General features: G+C 36.2%; 1 protein-coding gene across 10 annotated transcripts in view; it reads right to left on the bottom strand.

The window, feature by feature from the left end:
- FER (FER tyrosine kinase) overlaps nt 1-19,484 on the bottom strand; it is a 241,552-nt gene that overhangs the window by 143,748 nt on the left and 78,320 nt on the right. For all 10 annotated transcript variants that reach the window (XM_084881045.1, XM_084881048.1, XM_084881047.1 and 7 more), the window contains one exon: nt 17,379-17,568. In XM_084881045.1, the coding sequence (XP_084737171.1) occupies nt 17,379-17,568 (190 nt within the window). The remainder of the gene's footprint in view (nt 1-17,378; nt 17,569-19,484) is intronic.

Genomic DNA, 19,484 nt, shown 5'->3' with positions numbered 1-19,484 from the left:
ACCCTAAACATTAAAACAAACAAACAAACAAACAAAAAAATCACCCTGAAATGAAGTTTATTAAATCTAGAAAACTGGCCAAAAATTGCATTATTCTCATAAATTCTAAAGAGAAATATTAAAATGTCCATGTGTGCACTTTTTAAATAATCTTTCCTTTCCTGCTCCAGTTTTTAGACCATATCTCTCACTAAAACAACATCGTGCCCCAGACCCATTGTCAGAAATATAGCTGTCATCCCAAAGACAGTTTTTCTCAGCAGGAGCCCAGGTGATTCCAGAGAATATACAGCAGCACTCACAGCTGGGCAGTAGCAAGGTCATAGGATTTTCTCCCTCTGGCTTTGCATACACCTGCAGCGCAGCAGCTGGAGCACTGGCTAATTTTGTCATTTGCTTTGCTCACATCTATTTTCACACTAATTAGCACATGTGGTTTAAAGTTTGTTTTTTTTTTTCATATTTTGGGGTCTAATATTGTTTCTTATAATAAGATGCCAGCAAAGAAAGAAGGAATTCCAAAGGCCACCAACTCCTGAGACAAAAATAAGTTGATCAAAATAAGTTTGTACAAAATAGGGCATGTATTAAAAAGACTAACATTGAAAATCACTATTATAAATTACCATGCCATAATTTTTATTCTATGACTTTCTTTTTCACAGAGATGTAACATAATAAAACTATAATATAATAATAGAACAATTATTACATTCAATTTATAACATTAAGTATGAAACTGTGGTTCATTAAGTATAAAGGTGAGGCATTATTTTGAATACCACATCTCTAGAATATTATAGAAAAAAAATAGAAAATTATAAGACTGAGGAATGCATGTATGCACATAAACAAGCAAATATACATATTTTGAACCTGAAGCATTTAAAGGTTAAATATGACTGAAAACTAAAAATATTAACGACAGGTAAAATGATAACTTTTTTTTCATTAAAGATAAAACAGTCATTATCGGGGAGAGGCCTCTGAATATAGACATAGGAAAGTTTGGATCTACATTTCAGACATGCTTTATTCAGCGAATTACCAATTCACTAAATCTCAAAGTAGTTCAGTGAGACACAAAGGAATTTCTTTAAGTATTTTCAAACACATGAATAAAGCTGAGAGTAATATCACTATTGCTAAAGTTTTAGAGTTACATGAGAGATAACAGCCACAGTGCACCACTTCAAGTGCAGTTGAAAAAAAATACTGACCTGGTTAAAAAGTGGCTTTAACACCATGTGCAACCACCATGTTCACTGTACATGCATTGTTCTGCACATTTAATCGTCTATATAACACTATACAGTAGGTCCTGTCATCCTCATTTTAAAGATTAGAAAGACAAAGTGTGGAGTGGTTCAATAACTTTCCCAAGAACAACACTTTACTTAGAGTACTAATTTTTATATTCAAACCTATAATGTAATTCAAATAAAATAATTTCTTCTCTTTCCTACACTAACTAGGCAGCAACAAGACAATTTCTAGAACCAAAGGATTAAAATCTGAAATTTTTAAAAATTAGCCTCACTGCTCTAAGAATTATACATAAGATTAAAAAATGTATCCATAAACTCCCTTGATGCTTTAGGTACCAAAAAAATCAAACAGCTGATTATGATTAGGTTAAAATTTCAGTAGGGTTTCAGAATTTTTAAAATAACTTATTAATAACTACATGGCACTAATGATATGCCTCAATACAAATGTTGTATTATATTTCTGTGTTCTTACATAGTTCAAAAAAACATAATTATCTTGGGCTTCAGAGACATTATTACATTAAAAAAATGATAAACTGGACAAGATGATACCAATGGATTCTATATTCTCTAAAATTTTTATGACTATAAATCAAGATAATAGGAAACTTATAAATGTAAAAAATCGTTTTTAAACCTATAAATAGTACTTATCCAATGACTACAAGACACTAATATTTAGAACACCACAACTTAAATATTAAATGTGGTAACATTAAAAAAATAAATTATGTTTCTATTACAACTCTCTTTAAATATAAGGAAAATATATGAAGATATATAATCATTGAATTTTTTTTTAATTTAAATTCTCTATTGTTGAAAGGATTACATATGTCTCGTTTTTCCTGCATTCTTATTTGAAGGCCAGAATTTTTTTTCCCTAATATAATGAATCTGAATGAATGACAGCCTAAAATACAGGGCATTAATTAAGGGACCTGGAAGATGTAGGTGATTTAATTTAAACTGAAAAATAGGTTCGAAATTAAACCATAAGAATTTATTATAAACTTAATGTTGAATTATATAGTTATATATCATATTAAAAAGCTTTATCAGATATTATCACTGATCATTATAAAAAAAACAACAACATTATTTTCTTTTGCTGACAAAAACTGAAAACAAGGTAATACAGGGCTACCAGCCAGTAAGGAAACTGAAGCACCATCATAGAGTTTAAACTGAGCAATGCTTCTCCTCAGATATCTGATAAAACTTCACTCTTTTCCCTTGTAGAAACATGTAGTTTTCTCAAATCTGAGAAGTGAATAAAGTGAAAATAAAATAGAAATGAAAAACAAGCCACTTTTATTCTTTTAATGGGCTTGGCTTAACAATTGATTAATAATATTCCTTCAAACATGTTTGGTCTACTATCTTATTCAGAAGAAAAATTATTCTTCCTGATAAAAGCAGCAGCATAAAACAGATCATCTGCTGGACTCAGGTCATTTCTGGGCCTAACTAAGTAGGCCTGAGACAGCCTTTCCCCTTACCGTCTCTCTTCTGATTTCTGATGTGGAACCAGGCATAATTTCAGAGCTCTTCTTTGAGGAACACGCTCTACAGATTCTGGAGGTAACAGTAGGGTCCAGTCTACCCTCACAAACTGAACATTTGTATTTCTTGTCCATCTCAAATCTCAGCCAAAGCTGCCAATGGTAGGCCCACAGAAGCCAATTTGCCCATAGACTTCCTCTCTGAGCCAAAGCCAGCTAGAGAGGACACAGATCAGGACCTCCTATTTCACACTATCTCCCCCTGTTGGCATGGAAGTATACAACTCAGTTCTGGATAAAAAGAATTGCGGTATCCAACAAACTTTATGGATTTACTGGTAATAAAGAAAAATATCCTCATGAATTAAGTGATGGCCCATTGTTTAAGAAATAAATCTATTTTCTAACCAATTTTTAAAATAAAATGACTGTTTTTTTTTTCCTACACACCTGTAGACATCTTCTGCTTTTGGGACTTGATCTTGAGATATCTGAGAACAGACCAAACTTTCAAGTGATTTTTAAAATAAAACCTTGCAAACTGCTGAGCTACAAAGATTTTCTTAATCCAATGCTTTTTAATTAATTTCACCGGGGTATGATTTCCCTTATGCCTGAAATTCTTCAGATTAAAAAATAATAATAATCTACATTATGCACAAATGATCTTTAAGGTCTCGTTAGAAATAAAAATTTAAAAATCTTTTGCAGCCCTTGCTAGTTTTACTCAGTGGATAGAGTGCTGGCCTATGGACCAAAGGGTCTTGGGTTCAGTTCCAGGCAAGGGCATCTACAGCAGTTGCAGGCTCCTCCCCAGCCCCACCCTGATCAGGGTTGGGCATGCAGGAGGCAACCAATTGATATGTTTCTCTCACATTGATGTTTCTCCCTCTCTTTCCCTCTCTCTTCCACTCTCACTAAAAATCAATAGAAAAATATCCCCAGGTGAGGATTAAAAATAATAATAAAAAAATAAAATTCCCTTGCAGCTGGAATGTGTTGAATTTTATAATATACAATGAAAGCAGTAGAGTGATTGGGGTACTTAAAACCATAAATGTTTAATCTGAAAATAAGGCTCCTAAATTAATCATCTATTCTATAATAATTTATTTATTGCTATGTAAATCCTTATTTTATTCACTCCATTTTTAAAAAGAAGGTACTATGCAATCACTAAATGCCAAATACATTCCAGTACTGTGCAGAACATTCTTTAAAATAGACCAAAGTTCAAGGAACCTTATAAAAATAAGTAGAAAAAGAACAATTGAGATCTACTATACAAATGACTTACTCAGTGAAACTTTCTTGGATTACAACTCTGATATATCTCCTCCTTTATACCTTTTGCCTCCCTTCCCAATCCAATGTAATTTTTTTAAAAATCAAGACCTAACCTCTTGCAAAATTTCCTCTATTTCACTACTTTAAATATATCCATATTTTTATTTGTTGTTCATAACCATCTTTTTTTCATGCCCACCAGGGAAAAGCTCCATTTTATATTTTGAGAATAATTTTATAAAATGATATGTCCAATAAATATTAATAGACAACATGGGGCAAGGAGCTTCTTATGAGCCAGGCATTGTGGTAGACATTTTTAGGTAGATTATCTCATTTAATACCCCATCATAACCCTATGAGACAGGTTCTATTATAAGCCCTTGTTTACAGATGACAAAACTGAGGAGCAGAAAGGTAAACTAAAGGAAGGTAAGCTTACATGGTCAGTTAGAGGCTAATCCACGATTCAAATCCAAGCAACCCTGTTCCAGAATCAACTACTACACTATGCTTCTTGGGTTAGGTCCCTGCTCTACCTCACCAAAAGCATCCTCCTGCCAAAAAGGAGTCTTAAAGGATGCATTAGCAATGTATTAATTTGGTCTTTTTGCTATAGGTTGATACATTTAAAAAATGCATATCGATTCTCAATATTCTTTCTTTGATCTCATTTTTTCTCTAAATCATTTTAAACATATAATTTAGATTTTACACCTACATAAGTTTACATTTTCCTATTTTTATCTTTTATTTCTTGTATGGTTTTATTAATTTATTCTTTCAATATTCATTGAGCATTTACCAGATACCTGACATATAAATTCACAGGCTCATAAAATCACAGGACTTTAAATCTGAAAATAATCTTAGAGATAAAATGAATCAAAATTAATGTCTATAGTCAAGGAATATAAAATCAGGAGAATCTAGATTTCTTCCTTCATAGGCTAGCCCAGAGAAAAGCTAATGCAGGTATTTCTCATATGATCACCTGTACCTATTGGTTTGCTCCTCACAACTAGAAAATGTGATGTCATCTAGATATCTCACTCGGCAGTCTTACAGATCATTTATATAGATAATAAACACAGTGGATGCTGTATTAGTGTCCCAGAGCTGCTATAAAAAAAAAAAAAAAAAAAAAAAAAAACTGGGTGGCTTAATACAACAGAAATTTATTTTCTCACGGTTCTGGAAGTCAGAAGTCTGAAATTAAGGTATTGGCAGGGCCTTGCTCCCTCCAAACCTTCTAGGGAAGGATCCTTCTTTGTCCCATAGCTTCTGCTACCCCAAGTAATCCTTTTGCTAATAACAGCATAAATCCAGTCTCTGCCTCTGTCTTCAATAGTCAGTTTCTCTTTTCTTAAAAGACAGCAGTCATACTGGATTAGAGCCTATCCAATGATTTTCAACTGTTGTCATCTCATGGCACACATAAACCAATTACTAAAATTCTGCAGCACCCCAAAAATATATTCTTTGCCAGCCCGATAAAAAACATGAGTATAATTTTTATTCATTCACACTGTTCAGCTATTGTTGTATAGACAAAAGGGGCCACATACTAAACCTAACAAGCTCAGCCACCTGCGTGGTAGCCTTACAAACTCAGAGACCCTAAAGTAACCACATGGAATGGCCTGAAATCAAGTTTTTAACTAAAAGCAGTTTATGGGAGGTAGTCATATGCTGGGCTAGAATCTCTCCTGACAAAAGTCAAGCTTTACTGAGCTAGGAGGTGTGGCTCAGTTGGTTGGGCGTCCTACTGTGCACTGAAAGATTGCTGGTTTGATTGCCAGTCAGGGCTCAATGTTACACTCACATTGATGTTTCTTTTTCTTTTCTTTTCACATTGATGTTTCTTTTCTCCTCTCTCTCTCTCTCTCTCTCTCTCTCTCTCTCTCTCTCTCTCTCTCTCTCTCTCTCTCCAAAAATTAATTAACTATTCTTTTTTTAAAAAAAGTCAATCTTTATCTTAATTGAGCCTGTCTATTGTCTTTTTGCATTCATTACGACATACTTTTGAAAAGTCAAAGTAATTTTCTTTTTCCAGAGGTCTCAAAGCACAGGCACTACACCAGAGAGGAAACCACAAATCCCCTTAATGTTATTGTCATCATGTTAATTGTTGACTGTTAATTATCCTCTACATACCTACGTAAAAGAAGTATGTTTATCATTTTACTTTTAATCCAATCCCAGAGGCCCCACCCCCCTCTTTGCTTTCTCCTACTTCCCTAATCTATCACCAGTGGGTTTCATGCAATCCACTTACAATTTCTCTTTTGATTGTAATGTGTAAAATAAAGTGCAAAACTGCCATATTTCCAGATCATTTTCTCAGTCCGTTGTGATTTCGCTTCCCGGCAATTATCTTCAGTTTGGCTCAAATAAATTCAGAAAAATTCTCTACAGGTTTGGATGTTTTTTACGTTTACAGTGGGCTGCTGTCATTTTATTATTATTATTATTATTATTATTATTATTATTATTATTAGACAATCTAAGGGAAAAAAGGGTTAGTGTTCCTAACTAAAGTCAGGCATTGCATCTTTTAAAAATTCTTTGGCACACTGGTTGAAAATCGCTGGCCTATCCCAATGGCCTCAACTTAACCTGATTGCATTTACAGACTCTATTTCATATTCATAGGTACTGGTTATTAGAATTTCAACATGTGTTTTGGGGAAATACGTTTCAACCCATAATAGATGTGATCTTTAATTACTGAAGCAACTTGATCTTCATACTCTTTCAATTAAATAAATACATATTTATTCTTCTACCCTTTGATTTCTGATTTTAAACCTTTTCTTGGGCTATGCTAAAAGCCTATTTCCCATCCAATGGTGACTTCATATTTAATAATCTTTGGTAAAGAACATTGTCAAAGTCATCTGTAGATTATTTTGTATACCTTATTATAAGAAAAGCTCTAAAAATAATATGGGAGTCATGATTTCTTCCTTAGAAAACGTCCCCTTCCCCCTAGAAGGTTATTTTATTTAAATATTTGATAACTCTATTTATTATAATGAATTTGAAGAGCTTTCCCAATATTCAAAAAAAAAAAAATTTTACTGAACCCCCTCTTATGGCTCAAAGTCAAGGAAAGAGTAGTAAGCAAAAGTGCCTGTCTTCTTGGAGCTACAGTCTTGGGGACTAGCAGGAATAACAGAGTGCAAAATTAGATACTAAAAACATACATACATAAACAAATGTCATAATTAAATGAGTTAATACATAAAAATACACATATTAAAGTATTTAATGCATATGCATGCTTAAAAGAAACCTACCACATAGTAAATGTTAGCCACCAAAACAGTAGTGGTAGAATAATAAAGGTCCTAGAACTAAGTGCTATTTAAGAAGTGAAAAGGGGCAGGTGGGGGTAGAGGGATAAGAGCGTCCACTATAGCTAGAGTAGTTACAGAGATATCTCAAAGGAGTGACACTTGAATGGAAATTAATAAAAGAAGGCAGTAAGTCCTATGAAGAACTGGGAAAAGAGTATTAGACAGGAAACAGGCCCTGAGATGAGAAGAAGTGTGGCATACTCAAAAGCAATAAGATCAAGAAGGCTAGATGGTGTTAGATAAGAAGAGTGGTAGGCTATGCTGGGGAGGGTTGGGAGGTCAGGCACAAGGTCATGTAGCTTAGGCTATGATAAAGCATTGTACCTAGTTACATAGAGGTATGCCACTGGATGGTCATAAGCAGGAGATATACAAGACCATCCACAATGAGATCACTCTAGTTAATGTATAAAAAATAAAATATAGGAAGGGCAAGGGAGTAAGCAGGTAGTCTGGCTGAAGTCGGTTAGGTCACATTTTATGGTGTGTCTTATTAGAAAGATCATAGTGGAAATGCTAATAAGAGGTCAGATTTGGGATATATTTTGGAGACAGCAGCTGATGGAGTGGTTGTGAGATTTGAGAAAGTGAACACAAAGGTGCTCCCCAATATTTGGACTTGAGCCACTAATTAAAGGTGAGACCATTTGCTAAGTAGAATACTGTGAGAGCAGCCGACTTGACAAGTTAAACTTGAGATAATCAGCCCAATTACTGAATGAAATAATCAAATCCTAAGCCAGTCTTTTCAATGAAGTCACTTTAAGAGTCTTATTCATACAACTGAACTGTCATACCTTATATATAGCAGATATAAAATGGTAGAAATAACTTCAGCATTATTTTTTTAATATATTTTATTGATTTTTTTACAGAGAGGAAGAGAGAGGGATAGAGAGTTAGAAACATCGATGAGAGAGAATCATCGATCAACTGCCTCTTGCACACCCCCTACTGGAGATGTGCCCGCAACCACATTACATGCCCTTGACCAGAATCGAACCTGGGACCCTTCAGTCCGCAGGCTATGCTCTATCCATTGAGCCAAACCGGTTTTGGCTACAGCATTATTTTTACATATTCAAGAACTATGTTACAGGATGATGACTTTTAGTAGGCATGTTAAAAATAGAAAACCTTCAAATATAAATTTCAAAACTGTGTGCATTTAATTCTATTTTTTAAAACATAGGTGAAAAATATCATCTCAATTTTGGAAATTTGGTTTCACTGACACTGAGCTCCACCTGCTGGTAATTTCTTATCTTTATGATTTACACTATGAAAAAGAATAGAAATATTAATGTTAAAGTGGAATATAGCTTCCACCATAAATGTAGTGAATAGCCATCATGGCAATTTTTTCTTTCTTTATAAGCACCATTTATTGAGTTTAGCTATATGCCTGAACTATATTTATAAACATTGTCTCATTAGTGATCAAGATAATTCTATGAGGTTTCTACGAATTGTTCCACATTTTACCAATAAGGAAATTTATCTTAGGTTGTTTGACTTTGTCTATGGTTATGTATTTAATAGCATAGAGAAGATTTGAGAGAAGTTTTCTCTACCATTTTGTTCACTTAGCAAACAGGAAATACTGCTTGGATAGAATTTAAAATATAATATCACAAAGTTTTGAATGTGAATGTGCCACTCTGATTCTGATAAAATTCTTTCATCGCCTCAGCCTTCAATATTCTCATCTGAACAACAGGAATAACTCCTTTGTTTTGAAATTACTGATTCTTTGCCAGTAATATTTTACATACTTAGCATGCTGTCAATTAGTTTCTTTTAATAATTTTCCTTAAATAACGTATTAGAGCAACCTAACATATGAGGCTTTTACATTGCCAAATACTAATGGATCAAAATAAATGTCTGTTAAAGAATTATTTTGGGGATGAGGTATTTATAATAACAGCATAAATGAAGCTGGTGCATTTTCATTCTCAATGCTTTCATCTACTGGCTTCTCACACATTGTCCATTTATTAAGGGCTTTGCAAGCAGGTTGTGATTATTTTCTTTATAGTTCAATCTGTATCATTATCATGGCTGATTTTTATACTCAATGCCTCCAAATTACTTGGATGTTTTCATCTCCAACAATGCTCATTCATGCTCAACTTCCGCATATCTGCCATTCATAATTGAGACTTAACCAGGCAGAAGTCCTTCGCTTGAAGATTTTAGACCACACTTGTTAGCTTCGTATAAACCTCTTACTTACTCCAATTACACTTAGTTCTTAACTAGATTAGTATAATCAGCCCTAAACTGACCCAAGATTATTCTCCAAAGCCATATCTTCCTTTTACCCACCTCTCTTTCTTCCATAGAGAAATATCTGGCAATTATGTTAGGGATGAGACAATATAAGGCCTTTAGTTAGGTCATTTAAAGAAATTGATAGTTAGCCTAAAAGTAATAAGAAGTCATTGTGCCCGGCTAGTTTGGCTAGTGGATAGAGCGTCGGCCTGCAAGACTAAAGGTTCCTGGGTTCGACTCCCAGTCAGGGCACATGCCCGGGGTTTCGGGCTCCATCCCCAGTGTGGGGCATACAGGAGGCAGCCAATCAATGATTCTCTCTCATCATTTATGTTTCTATCTCTCTCTCCCTCTCCCTTTCTCTCTGAAATCAATATATATATATATATATATATATATATATATATATATATATATATATATTTTTTTTTTTTTTTTTTTTAAAGAGGTCATTGTGACCATTCTTATGAGGATAAATATAACCAGATTTGTTCTGATTTAAAATTTTAAAAGATTATTTTGGCTGGAGTATGGAGAACAAGTTGGAAGAAGGCCACTATAGTTGGTGATAGATAAGGGAAATAACGTATTATCTCCTAATTGCATTTCTTAGTCATTATTTTCATTACTATTGGGATTGAAAATTTTTATTTAAGTTTATATTTCCTCTAATTATTAAGAATTTCTTATTCATGTTATGTGCCCACTTTTAATTGGTGCATTACTTTTTTTATAAACTAATTTGGATGACTCACTTATATATTGAAAGACATTAATCCTTTATCATGTTTGCAGTATATAACATTCCCAATTTTTATTCTATAATTTGTTTTACAACATAAAAAATTGTTCACTTATATTTTCTTTAGTAGTTTTGTGTCTTTATCCTAATATATAAAAATCCTGGGTCTGTCACATCCGTAACAACTGGAGGTTCAACCAACCAGAAGTCAGTCTTGCAGCCACGCAACCCAGCGCTGACTGCTACAGCTGCAGGTGCAATGACTCAGCACTGATTGCTGAGGGGGATGCAAATAAGGCCTGGAGAGAGGCCAGGAGAGAGAGGCAGGGTCTGATCCGTAGCCTCTGTGGCAGCTATTGATCAGCACTTGCCTATCTCTTTCTCTCTGGGCCTAGCCAGCAACTGCACCTCCATTTCTCTCCAGTCCTCCACCGGGGCTGCTAATCAGCCCCACCTTTCTGATCAGACCCGAGGGTAGGCCCAGAGACACTGACTGGCATAGAAACTGACCAATCAGAACCAAATCTAGGTGAATTGTGAGGATCCAATGACTGCCTGAGAAGCGGAGCTTTTGATGCTAACTGGCACAGAAACTAACCAATCAGAATCAAATCTAGATCAACTGTAAGGAGCCAATGGGTGCCTAGGAGGCAGAGCTTTTGATGCTGACTGGCATAGAAACTGACTAATCAGAACCATATTGGCTGGCAGAGGAGGACAGTTGGGGGACAAGATCAGGCCGGCTGGGGAGGGCAGTTAGGGGCAAGATCAGGCCAGGAGGGGAAGGCCATTGGGGACAGGATCAAGCTGGCAAGGGAAGGCAGTTGGAGGTAATGAGGCCAGCAGGAGAGGGCAGTTGGGGAAAATGAGGCCAGCAGGGGAGGACAGTTGGGGGGACCAGGCTTGCAGGGGAGAGCAGTTGGAGGCAATCATGCTGGCAGGGGAGGGCAGTTGGGGATAACATCAGGCGGGTAGGGAAGGGCAATTGGCGTTGAGATCAGGCCGGCAGGGGATGGCAGTTGGGTGCAATTGGGCTGACAAGGGAGCAGTTAGGTTTTAATCAGGCCATCAGGGGTGTGGTTAGGGGGTGGTCAGACTGGCAGGCAGAAGTGGTTAGGGGCAATCAGGTAGGCAGGCAGGCAAGCAGTTAGGAGCCAGCAGTCCCAGATTGTGAGAGGGATGTCTGACTGCCAGTTTAAGGATCAGGCCTAAAACGGCAGTCGGACATCCCCCAAGGGGTCCCAGATTGGAGAGGGTGCAGGCTTGGCTGAGGGACAGCTCCTACCCCAGTGCACGAATTTTGTTCACCGGGCCTCTAGGGTTTTTTTTATATTTGTAAAATTAATCTGAAATTTAATTTAATGTGGCATGAGTTTAAGATATAAATTTATATTTATCAAACATAGAACAACAGGGAGAGAGATGAAGAGAGAGAGAGAGAGAGAGAGAGAGAGAGAGAGAGAGAGAGAGAGAGAGAGAGAGAGAGATTGAGAGAGAGAATGCCTTACTCTGGTCTGCAGGACTGTATGACCTAAATGACTATTACTTCTCTAGTTCTATCCCCTATTATCCTCTCTCACTCTGTTCCAACACACTGGCTTCCTTGTTCCTCCAAAACATGAAGCTGAGTCCTATCTCGGGCCTTTCATTTGCTTTTCCCGCTGCCTGGAATAATCTCATGCCAAAGAGTTTCATCACTTGCTCCCTTAGTTCTTTCATATTTCTGCATAAATGCTATTTTACCAGTGAAGCTTTCCTTGACAAACTTATATATAGAAACATCTCCCAGCACCCTTTTCCTGCCATCTAGCTTTATTTTTCTCTAAGGAATTCACCACCACCTGATATATAATACATATATGTGAAAGGCCCATGAGGAGAGAAAACTTACCTTGATTTTGTTTAAAATGGCACCTGGCACTGGATACTAAATATATATTTGTTGAATAAATAAATGGGGGGGGGGGAGAAGTAGCTGTATATACACTATTAGAAAATGATACCTAAAATAAATTATGTAAAAAAGTAAGATACAGATCAGTATTGCTTTTATTTGCATTCAATGCTCCTGGAAGGTTACCTATAAAGGTAGGCAACTGAGGACTAAGGAAGGAACTTTTAGACCCTTTGTACATGTACATGTACAATCTATTCAGAGAAATTAATTAAGGACTTGCCTTTCCAAATAAGAAATACATAAGATAATCCTTCCGAAAGACCTACAATTCATACTTAAGAACTCAATTAGCATTTACATTTGAATTAGGGTGCATTACAAAAAAATGAAATAGAATGTTATGTTTTAACATTATTTCTTAATATGCAACATATGTTTGTACACATTCTCTTATTGCAGTGTCACAGATATCTAGTCAGGCAAGGTAAGCATATACTCATTTCTTCCATTTATAGAAAAGAATGCTCAGAAAGGTTAAGAAACCTGATTATAGTTAACAGCACAGGCAAAGCTCAAGCCAGATCTCCGGATTCTAAGTTTTTTATTTTCTGTTTATTTTCTCAGTATAATTCTCTTATATATTTAAAGACGGAAATTTACCTGATGATGAAAACAGAAAAAGCTTCAATGATGCTGTCATTATGATGTCTCAATTGACAGGCTATTTTAGTGTTTAATTAACTATAAAGTAGAAAATATATTGGACACTATTGTAAATTGGATTACTACTGAACTACAATGACAGACAATATTTAGTCCACAACCATATATTTTGTGGGTTGAAAATGGAACAAAATAGGATTTTACTGATAATGCCATTCAACTAAGCAGAACTAACTCAATAAGCTATGCAGAGAACATAAATATATGTTGTGTATTAGTCTAGAAAAAGGGCTTTAAGTATGCAATTTCAGAAATATCATAGTAAAGGCAATTATATAATAACAAAACATATTTAAAAAGTAGGAATTCATTATATGATGCTATCAATTCTCTATATATTTGACATATAAAGAAGAATCCTTAAACAAAATTATGATGTAGATGGTTCAAATCAAAGCATATGCTATTATAAAGTAAAATAACTAGATTACTCTGCAATGAAAAGGAAATCCAATTCCTCAATACAACAAATACTGATTGAAAAATTATATTCTTACAACTAGAAAGCTAAAATCAAACATGAAGGAAAGTGTTATTTTTCAATAATCAAATAAATAAAATAAACAGGAACATCAGCCAATGTTGACTCAGGGATCAGAAAATTCTGGTATTTCCACCATTATCCAAGGGCAGCTAACAAAGAGTTCACTGTCTTAATTTGCCCCAGAAAGCAGATTTTTCTGCCCTCCAGAGCTGTAACTAAAGAATGAGAGAAAATAATCCTTGGGTTTTAGAGCATTTAGCCAACTCAGATGCCTTCAGAATTATTAGCACATTTAATCTATCAATAACCCAATGAGATAAGAAAGGGTCTACCTTCTAATTCAGCATTTCCCAAAGGATGATCCACTGCATGGTGGTCTTTTCAGAACTCTTTTTGAAAAGGGGTTAAGCCAATATTTCCAAAGACACTTTCATTCCATGCTATATTTTCCTCTCTTGGGCATTTGATACTAAAAGCTCAGAAAACTTCTCCAGTCAATACTACTGTTTTGCCTTAACTCAGCATGTCCCAAATTCTAAAACTAATTTCCCCTTAAAACATTTCAAGGACATTAATTTTGTTTTTTCTGCTACCTCACTGGTCTCTCTCCAGTTTCTTACTAATTCCTTCTCTCCAAGATCCCTACCTTGGAGTGCCTCAGCCTTTGTTTCTCTTTTCTCCTTTATCTGTCCCCAGTCACTTGATGACCTCATATAGTGAAATGATTATAAACAAACTGGAATCTTGTTCTTCCTTATCAAAGCTGCTCAATGTGTAGTCTATTCGTGCACTTGAAACAAATTCTATTCTTCTAATATTCCTGCTAAAAATCTTAAAGACATCCTTGACTCTTTTCTCTCATACTCCACAGTTAATCCATAAGCTCAACCTTCAAAATATATCTAGGAACTAAAAAGTCCTTGGCATTTTTGTGCTCTGACCCTTGCTCAAACAGTCATTTTCTATACCCGGGGTTAGCATTTTTCCATCTCTGCTCCCCTTAAGTATATTCTCAACACAGTTATAATGATCCATTTTATTAAAAGTCAGAGCATGCCATTCCTTTGTTATAACCCCCCCCCTCATACCAATGCCTCCCCATTTCATACAGAGAAAAGCCATAATCCTTAATCATGATCTGCAAGGCCCTTAGATCTGTTCTCCATTACTTCTCTAATCTCACTCTCTATATACTCACCTTCCGCTCCACTCAGACCTCTTTAACTGTACTTTGAACAGTCCAAACATGTTCCTGCTTATTGCCTTTGTAAAAAAATGTACCCTCTGACTGGAATGTTCTTTCCCCAGAAATTAAGTAACATCCTAGCTGTTCATGTCTGTTCAAATGCCACATTCCCAGTGATGCTTATCCTACCTTGCATTTAAAATTATGTCCCAACATTTGACCCTCTAAACCCCCAACCCTCTACCTTGCTGCATTTCCACCCCTTGGCATTTATTATCTTTCATTATAAATACACAGTTTATTTTATTTACTAAGCCACTCGCTACAGAATGTAATCTCTAAGAGAGATTTTTTTTTATAAGTTTTATTCACTGATGTATACATAGCATCTAGAAATGAGCTTCACATATAACAGGTGCTCAAAAAAAAAACATTAAGTGAATAAATAAATGAAACATACTTATTCACAGACAACAGAGAATTATTATGCGATACTTAGTATTTATCATTTTTCCCTTTGTATTCTGGGCAAAATTAGACATGGTGAAAAAAGACAGCATTAGAAAGCATCTCTTCCTGACAGAGATGATTCTATTATCTGCTGCCATAATTTTTTTAAAGATTCCTGTAAATTAATAGATGGGCTTTAATTTTCATTGAATTATATTGCCAAAATAAACATCACTACATCACCCAGCCAGCATGGCTCAGTGGTTGAGCATCGACCTATGAGCCAGTTGAGCATCGACCTATGAACTATGGTTTGATTCCTGGTCAGGGCACATATCCAGGTTGCGGGCTCGATCCCCAGTTGGGAGCTTGCAGGAGGCAAACAATCAATGATTCTCTCTCATCATTGATGTTTTTCTCTCTCTCTCTTTTCCTCTCCTTTCCTCTCTGAAATCAATAAAAATATATATATATTAAAAATCACTACATTTACGCTATTAACCTGACTATATAATCCTAACCCTGATTACACACCTGGGAATAGCTATAAAAATGCACAACCCGGGTCCTGTTGCTTTCCAGTGGTACAGTTCTGAAGGCATTCTTCGCCACCTGGGCGAGGGGCTGTTGGCCATAAGGGGGTGGTTTGCAGGCCAGCCAAGTTAACGGCTTTACCCAGAAGGACATCCAGAAGGTCTCAGAAGGTCCCCCGATCTAATTAGCATATTACTCTTTTATTAGTATAGACTAGAGGCCCGATGCACAAAATTCGTGCACAGGGGTGTGTCCCTCAGCCCAGCTTGTACCCTCTCCAATATGGGACATCCCTCTCACAATCCAGGACTGCTGGCTCCCAACTGCTTGCCTGCTTGCCTTCGTGATTGCCCCAACCACTTCTTCCTGCCAGCCTGATTGATGCCTAACTGCTCCCCTGCCAGACTGTTTGCCCCTAACTACCCTCCCTTGTAGGCCTGGTCACCCCTAACTGCCCTCCCCTGCAGGCCTGGTGTCCCTCACCCCACCCCACCCCACCCCCACTGCTCTCTCCTGCAGGCCTGGGTCCCCTCCAATTGCCCTTCTCTGCAGGCCCAGTCACCTCCAACTTTCCTCCTCTGCGGTCCTGGTCACCCCTAACTGTCCTTCCCTGCAGGCTTGATTGCCCCCAGCTGCCCTCCCTTGCAGGTCTGGTCCCTCCCAACTGCCCTCCCCTGCTGGCCATCCTGTGGTGACCATCTTGTGTCCACATGGGCACAGCCATCTTGTGTGTTAGAGTGACAGTCAATTTGCATGTTATTCTTTTATTAGATAGGATAGCATTATTACCTATGATGGTTCTTTATATGGACTGCACCAACTATCCACAGACAAAGCCAAGGACATAGCTCAGGCTTTTTCACCCTTGCCACTATTGACATTTTGGGTTAATTTTTGTTGGGTCTGTGAAGAGGGGCTGTCCTGTGCACTGTAGAATGTTTAGTAGCATCACCAGACTCTACACACTAGATAACAATAGCAATTACTAACTGTGAAACTCAAATTCAATTTAAAAATAAATAAATTTAAAAATTGACAAATGTCTCCTGGGGCAGGGGTGGGGATAGAGCGGGGAGTAAAACTGCTCCTTGGTGAGAACCACCAACATAAGATGAAAGAAGAAAGGAATGAAGAAATAAAGGGAGACAGGGAAAGTATATTGTACTAGGTATTCTTAAACAGTTAATAAAACTAAAATAATTTCTTGTTGGTGGATTTAAATGTGTTTATTGTAGTTTAAGGATATTTGTAAGAAAAAAAATCTTATTGTGAAAACAATAAACACATCTCAGATAAATAATATTCTACTGTTAAGAAAAAAATTAATAAATAGCTTTCTCCTTATTTCTTACTTCTATCTTAAGAATAACACCCTACCTTCCTGCTGTCTCCCAGGAATAAAAACAACTGCAGTCTTTGTTTTCAGTTCTGAAGGCAAGAGAAGAGCTTTTTCCTCTGACTCTACAGGTGGTTCCTGATAGTGCTCACCAGGTGACCTGAAGGTGACTGACAAGTCTACTTTGCATTTATAAACAAGTTTAATAGGACCTGCATATTAACAAGAGCAACAATTTGTTATAGAATGAGAATTGACTTTTGTATTCACTTATTACCTACATACCACTCTTCTGGTTTCTTGTTTGATTACTTTTTGTCTTACCATAGATGTAACTGATCGTGCATCTTCTTCATAATTTATTACCGGAGGTGGCTCTTTTCCCTCATTTTCTTGCACTTTTTGCTCTAGTAATTCTTTCTGTGCTGTAAACTTTGCCTCAGTGCACCTCAGCTGCTGCACAGACTGTTTCAGCTCTTCAAGTGTCTGTTTTTGGCTTATCAGCAGCACAATACTAAAAAAGAACACATTAAGTATTGACTTCTTTAAGAAATGCAGACTTTAAAGAAACCTTATATATATATATATATAAAGAAATCTTATATATGCTTTTGTTTTCATCTTTATGAATCCTACAGAATCAGAAGAATTAGGAAACTAAATAGATTTTGAGCAATCACAGGAATAGCATTAACAAAATGGAAGAAAATATTTGGAAGCTCAAATCAAATTCAAGATACTTTCAAGTATATTACGATCTATAGCATTCACTTTATTTTACAGCTAAACCATCTACCTCACAAAGTACAGACACTTAAGTCCAGAAGCGTAGGGCCTAAAATGAATTAACGTAACTGAAGAAGAATCTTAAATGTACTTTATATCTCACATGGAATATAGCTAGGATCAAATCTGTGCCTAGCATAAAATAAATCAAATCAAGATGACAGCCTGGGACCATGTTGTTTGTATACTGGGAGAAGTGTGTGTTCAGAGTTGGGGAAAGCAGTTCTAACCAACACTGAGGGCTGAGCTGTAAATAAGGGAATGAGCGTAAGTCCCCAAATCTTTCCAATGTCATCACTATAAAAACAAAAGACTTTCCAATCCCTCCTTTGGAGAACTACATAGCCACATGGTGCCTTATTGTGACTTTTTACCCCTTGGATGTTGCCCCTAATGGAAATTTCAAACTCACTCACCATTTAAGCCACACACACAGAAGAACACCCAGGTAGTGGGGAACACCTTTGGAAACAGTCATAGATAGTATAATAATATCTTAAAGAACTATGCCATGCACTACTAAAAGTAAGTTATTTATATGTAAGTTGGAGAATAAGGTCAGAAAGTTAACTTCTTCAAAGAGAATTTAAAAGGATCAGCATAAACTAGGTAAGTAATGGAAGGTAGTAGGAACTCACGGTAAGAGAGTTTTATTTATAAATATGATGTTGATTGATATTCTGAAACTCAATTCCAATCAAACTGAATAGAAAGCAACCTCAGTGATGCTTGCTCTAAAGAAAGCTGAAATCTCCTCAATTATATTGCAATGAATTTCAGGAGATTAGCCCAACAAAAAGGTAGAGAATTGATTCATGTAAAAAGGTTACATTCAGTGAAAATTTTGTATATAACATTCTTGAAAAGACAAAACTGTAGAAATGGAGCTAAGATGAAAGGATGCTAGGGACTTAGAAGGGGGTGGAAAACAGTGTAGCTAGAAAAGTATATGAGGGAATCCTTGCAGTGATGAAAACATTTCAAGTCATGACTGTATCAAAGTCAATATCTACAATTATTTTTTTTAATATATTTTATTGGTTTTTTACAGAGAGGAAGAGAGAGGGATAGAGAGTTAGAAACATTGATGAGAGAGAAACATCGATCAGCTGCCTCTTGCACACCCCCTACTGGGGATGTGCCAGCAACCAGGGAACATGCCCTTGACCGGAATCGAACCTGGGACCTTTCAGTCCGCAGGCCGATACTCTATCCACTGAGCCAAACCGGTTTCGGCTCAATATCTACAATTATAATATTAAATTATACTTTTCCAAAATGCTTCCATAGGGGCAAAGTGAATATAAAGTACATGGGACCTCTATTAAGTCATATACATAGACAGCAATCTATAATTATCCCAAATTAAATATTTAATTGAAAATATATATCACTGTTGCTGTCATCATGCTTCCTCTGGTAAGGTGAGGTTTTTGTCGTCTCATATGCCCTGGGTTCCTAAATAATCTGTTTTAAGGACAGGCCTTCTTAATTCTCCTTCAGAAGTTCTAAGTATCTACTACATTGTACCAATTATAATCAGAAATCTGAGATACTATCCTACTATCAAGAATTAGGTTAAAATATAAATTTCTTGGTTTTTATTTTAGTGGTTTTTAAAAGCAATGAGATTTGCAGGGGCAT

This window comes from Pipistrellus hanaki (genome assembly GCF_964339955.1).
Source record: "Pipistrellus hanaki genome assembly, chromosome: 4".
In the NCBI taxonomy this organism is placed as follows: Eukaryota; Metazoa; Chordata; class Mammalia; order Chiroptera; family Vespertilionidae; genus Pipistrellus; species Pipistrellus hanaki.
The sequence above is the reverse complement of the archived record's forward strand: the minus strand, read 5'-3'. Positions and strand labels throughout refer to the sequence as shown.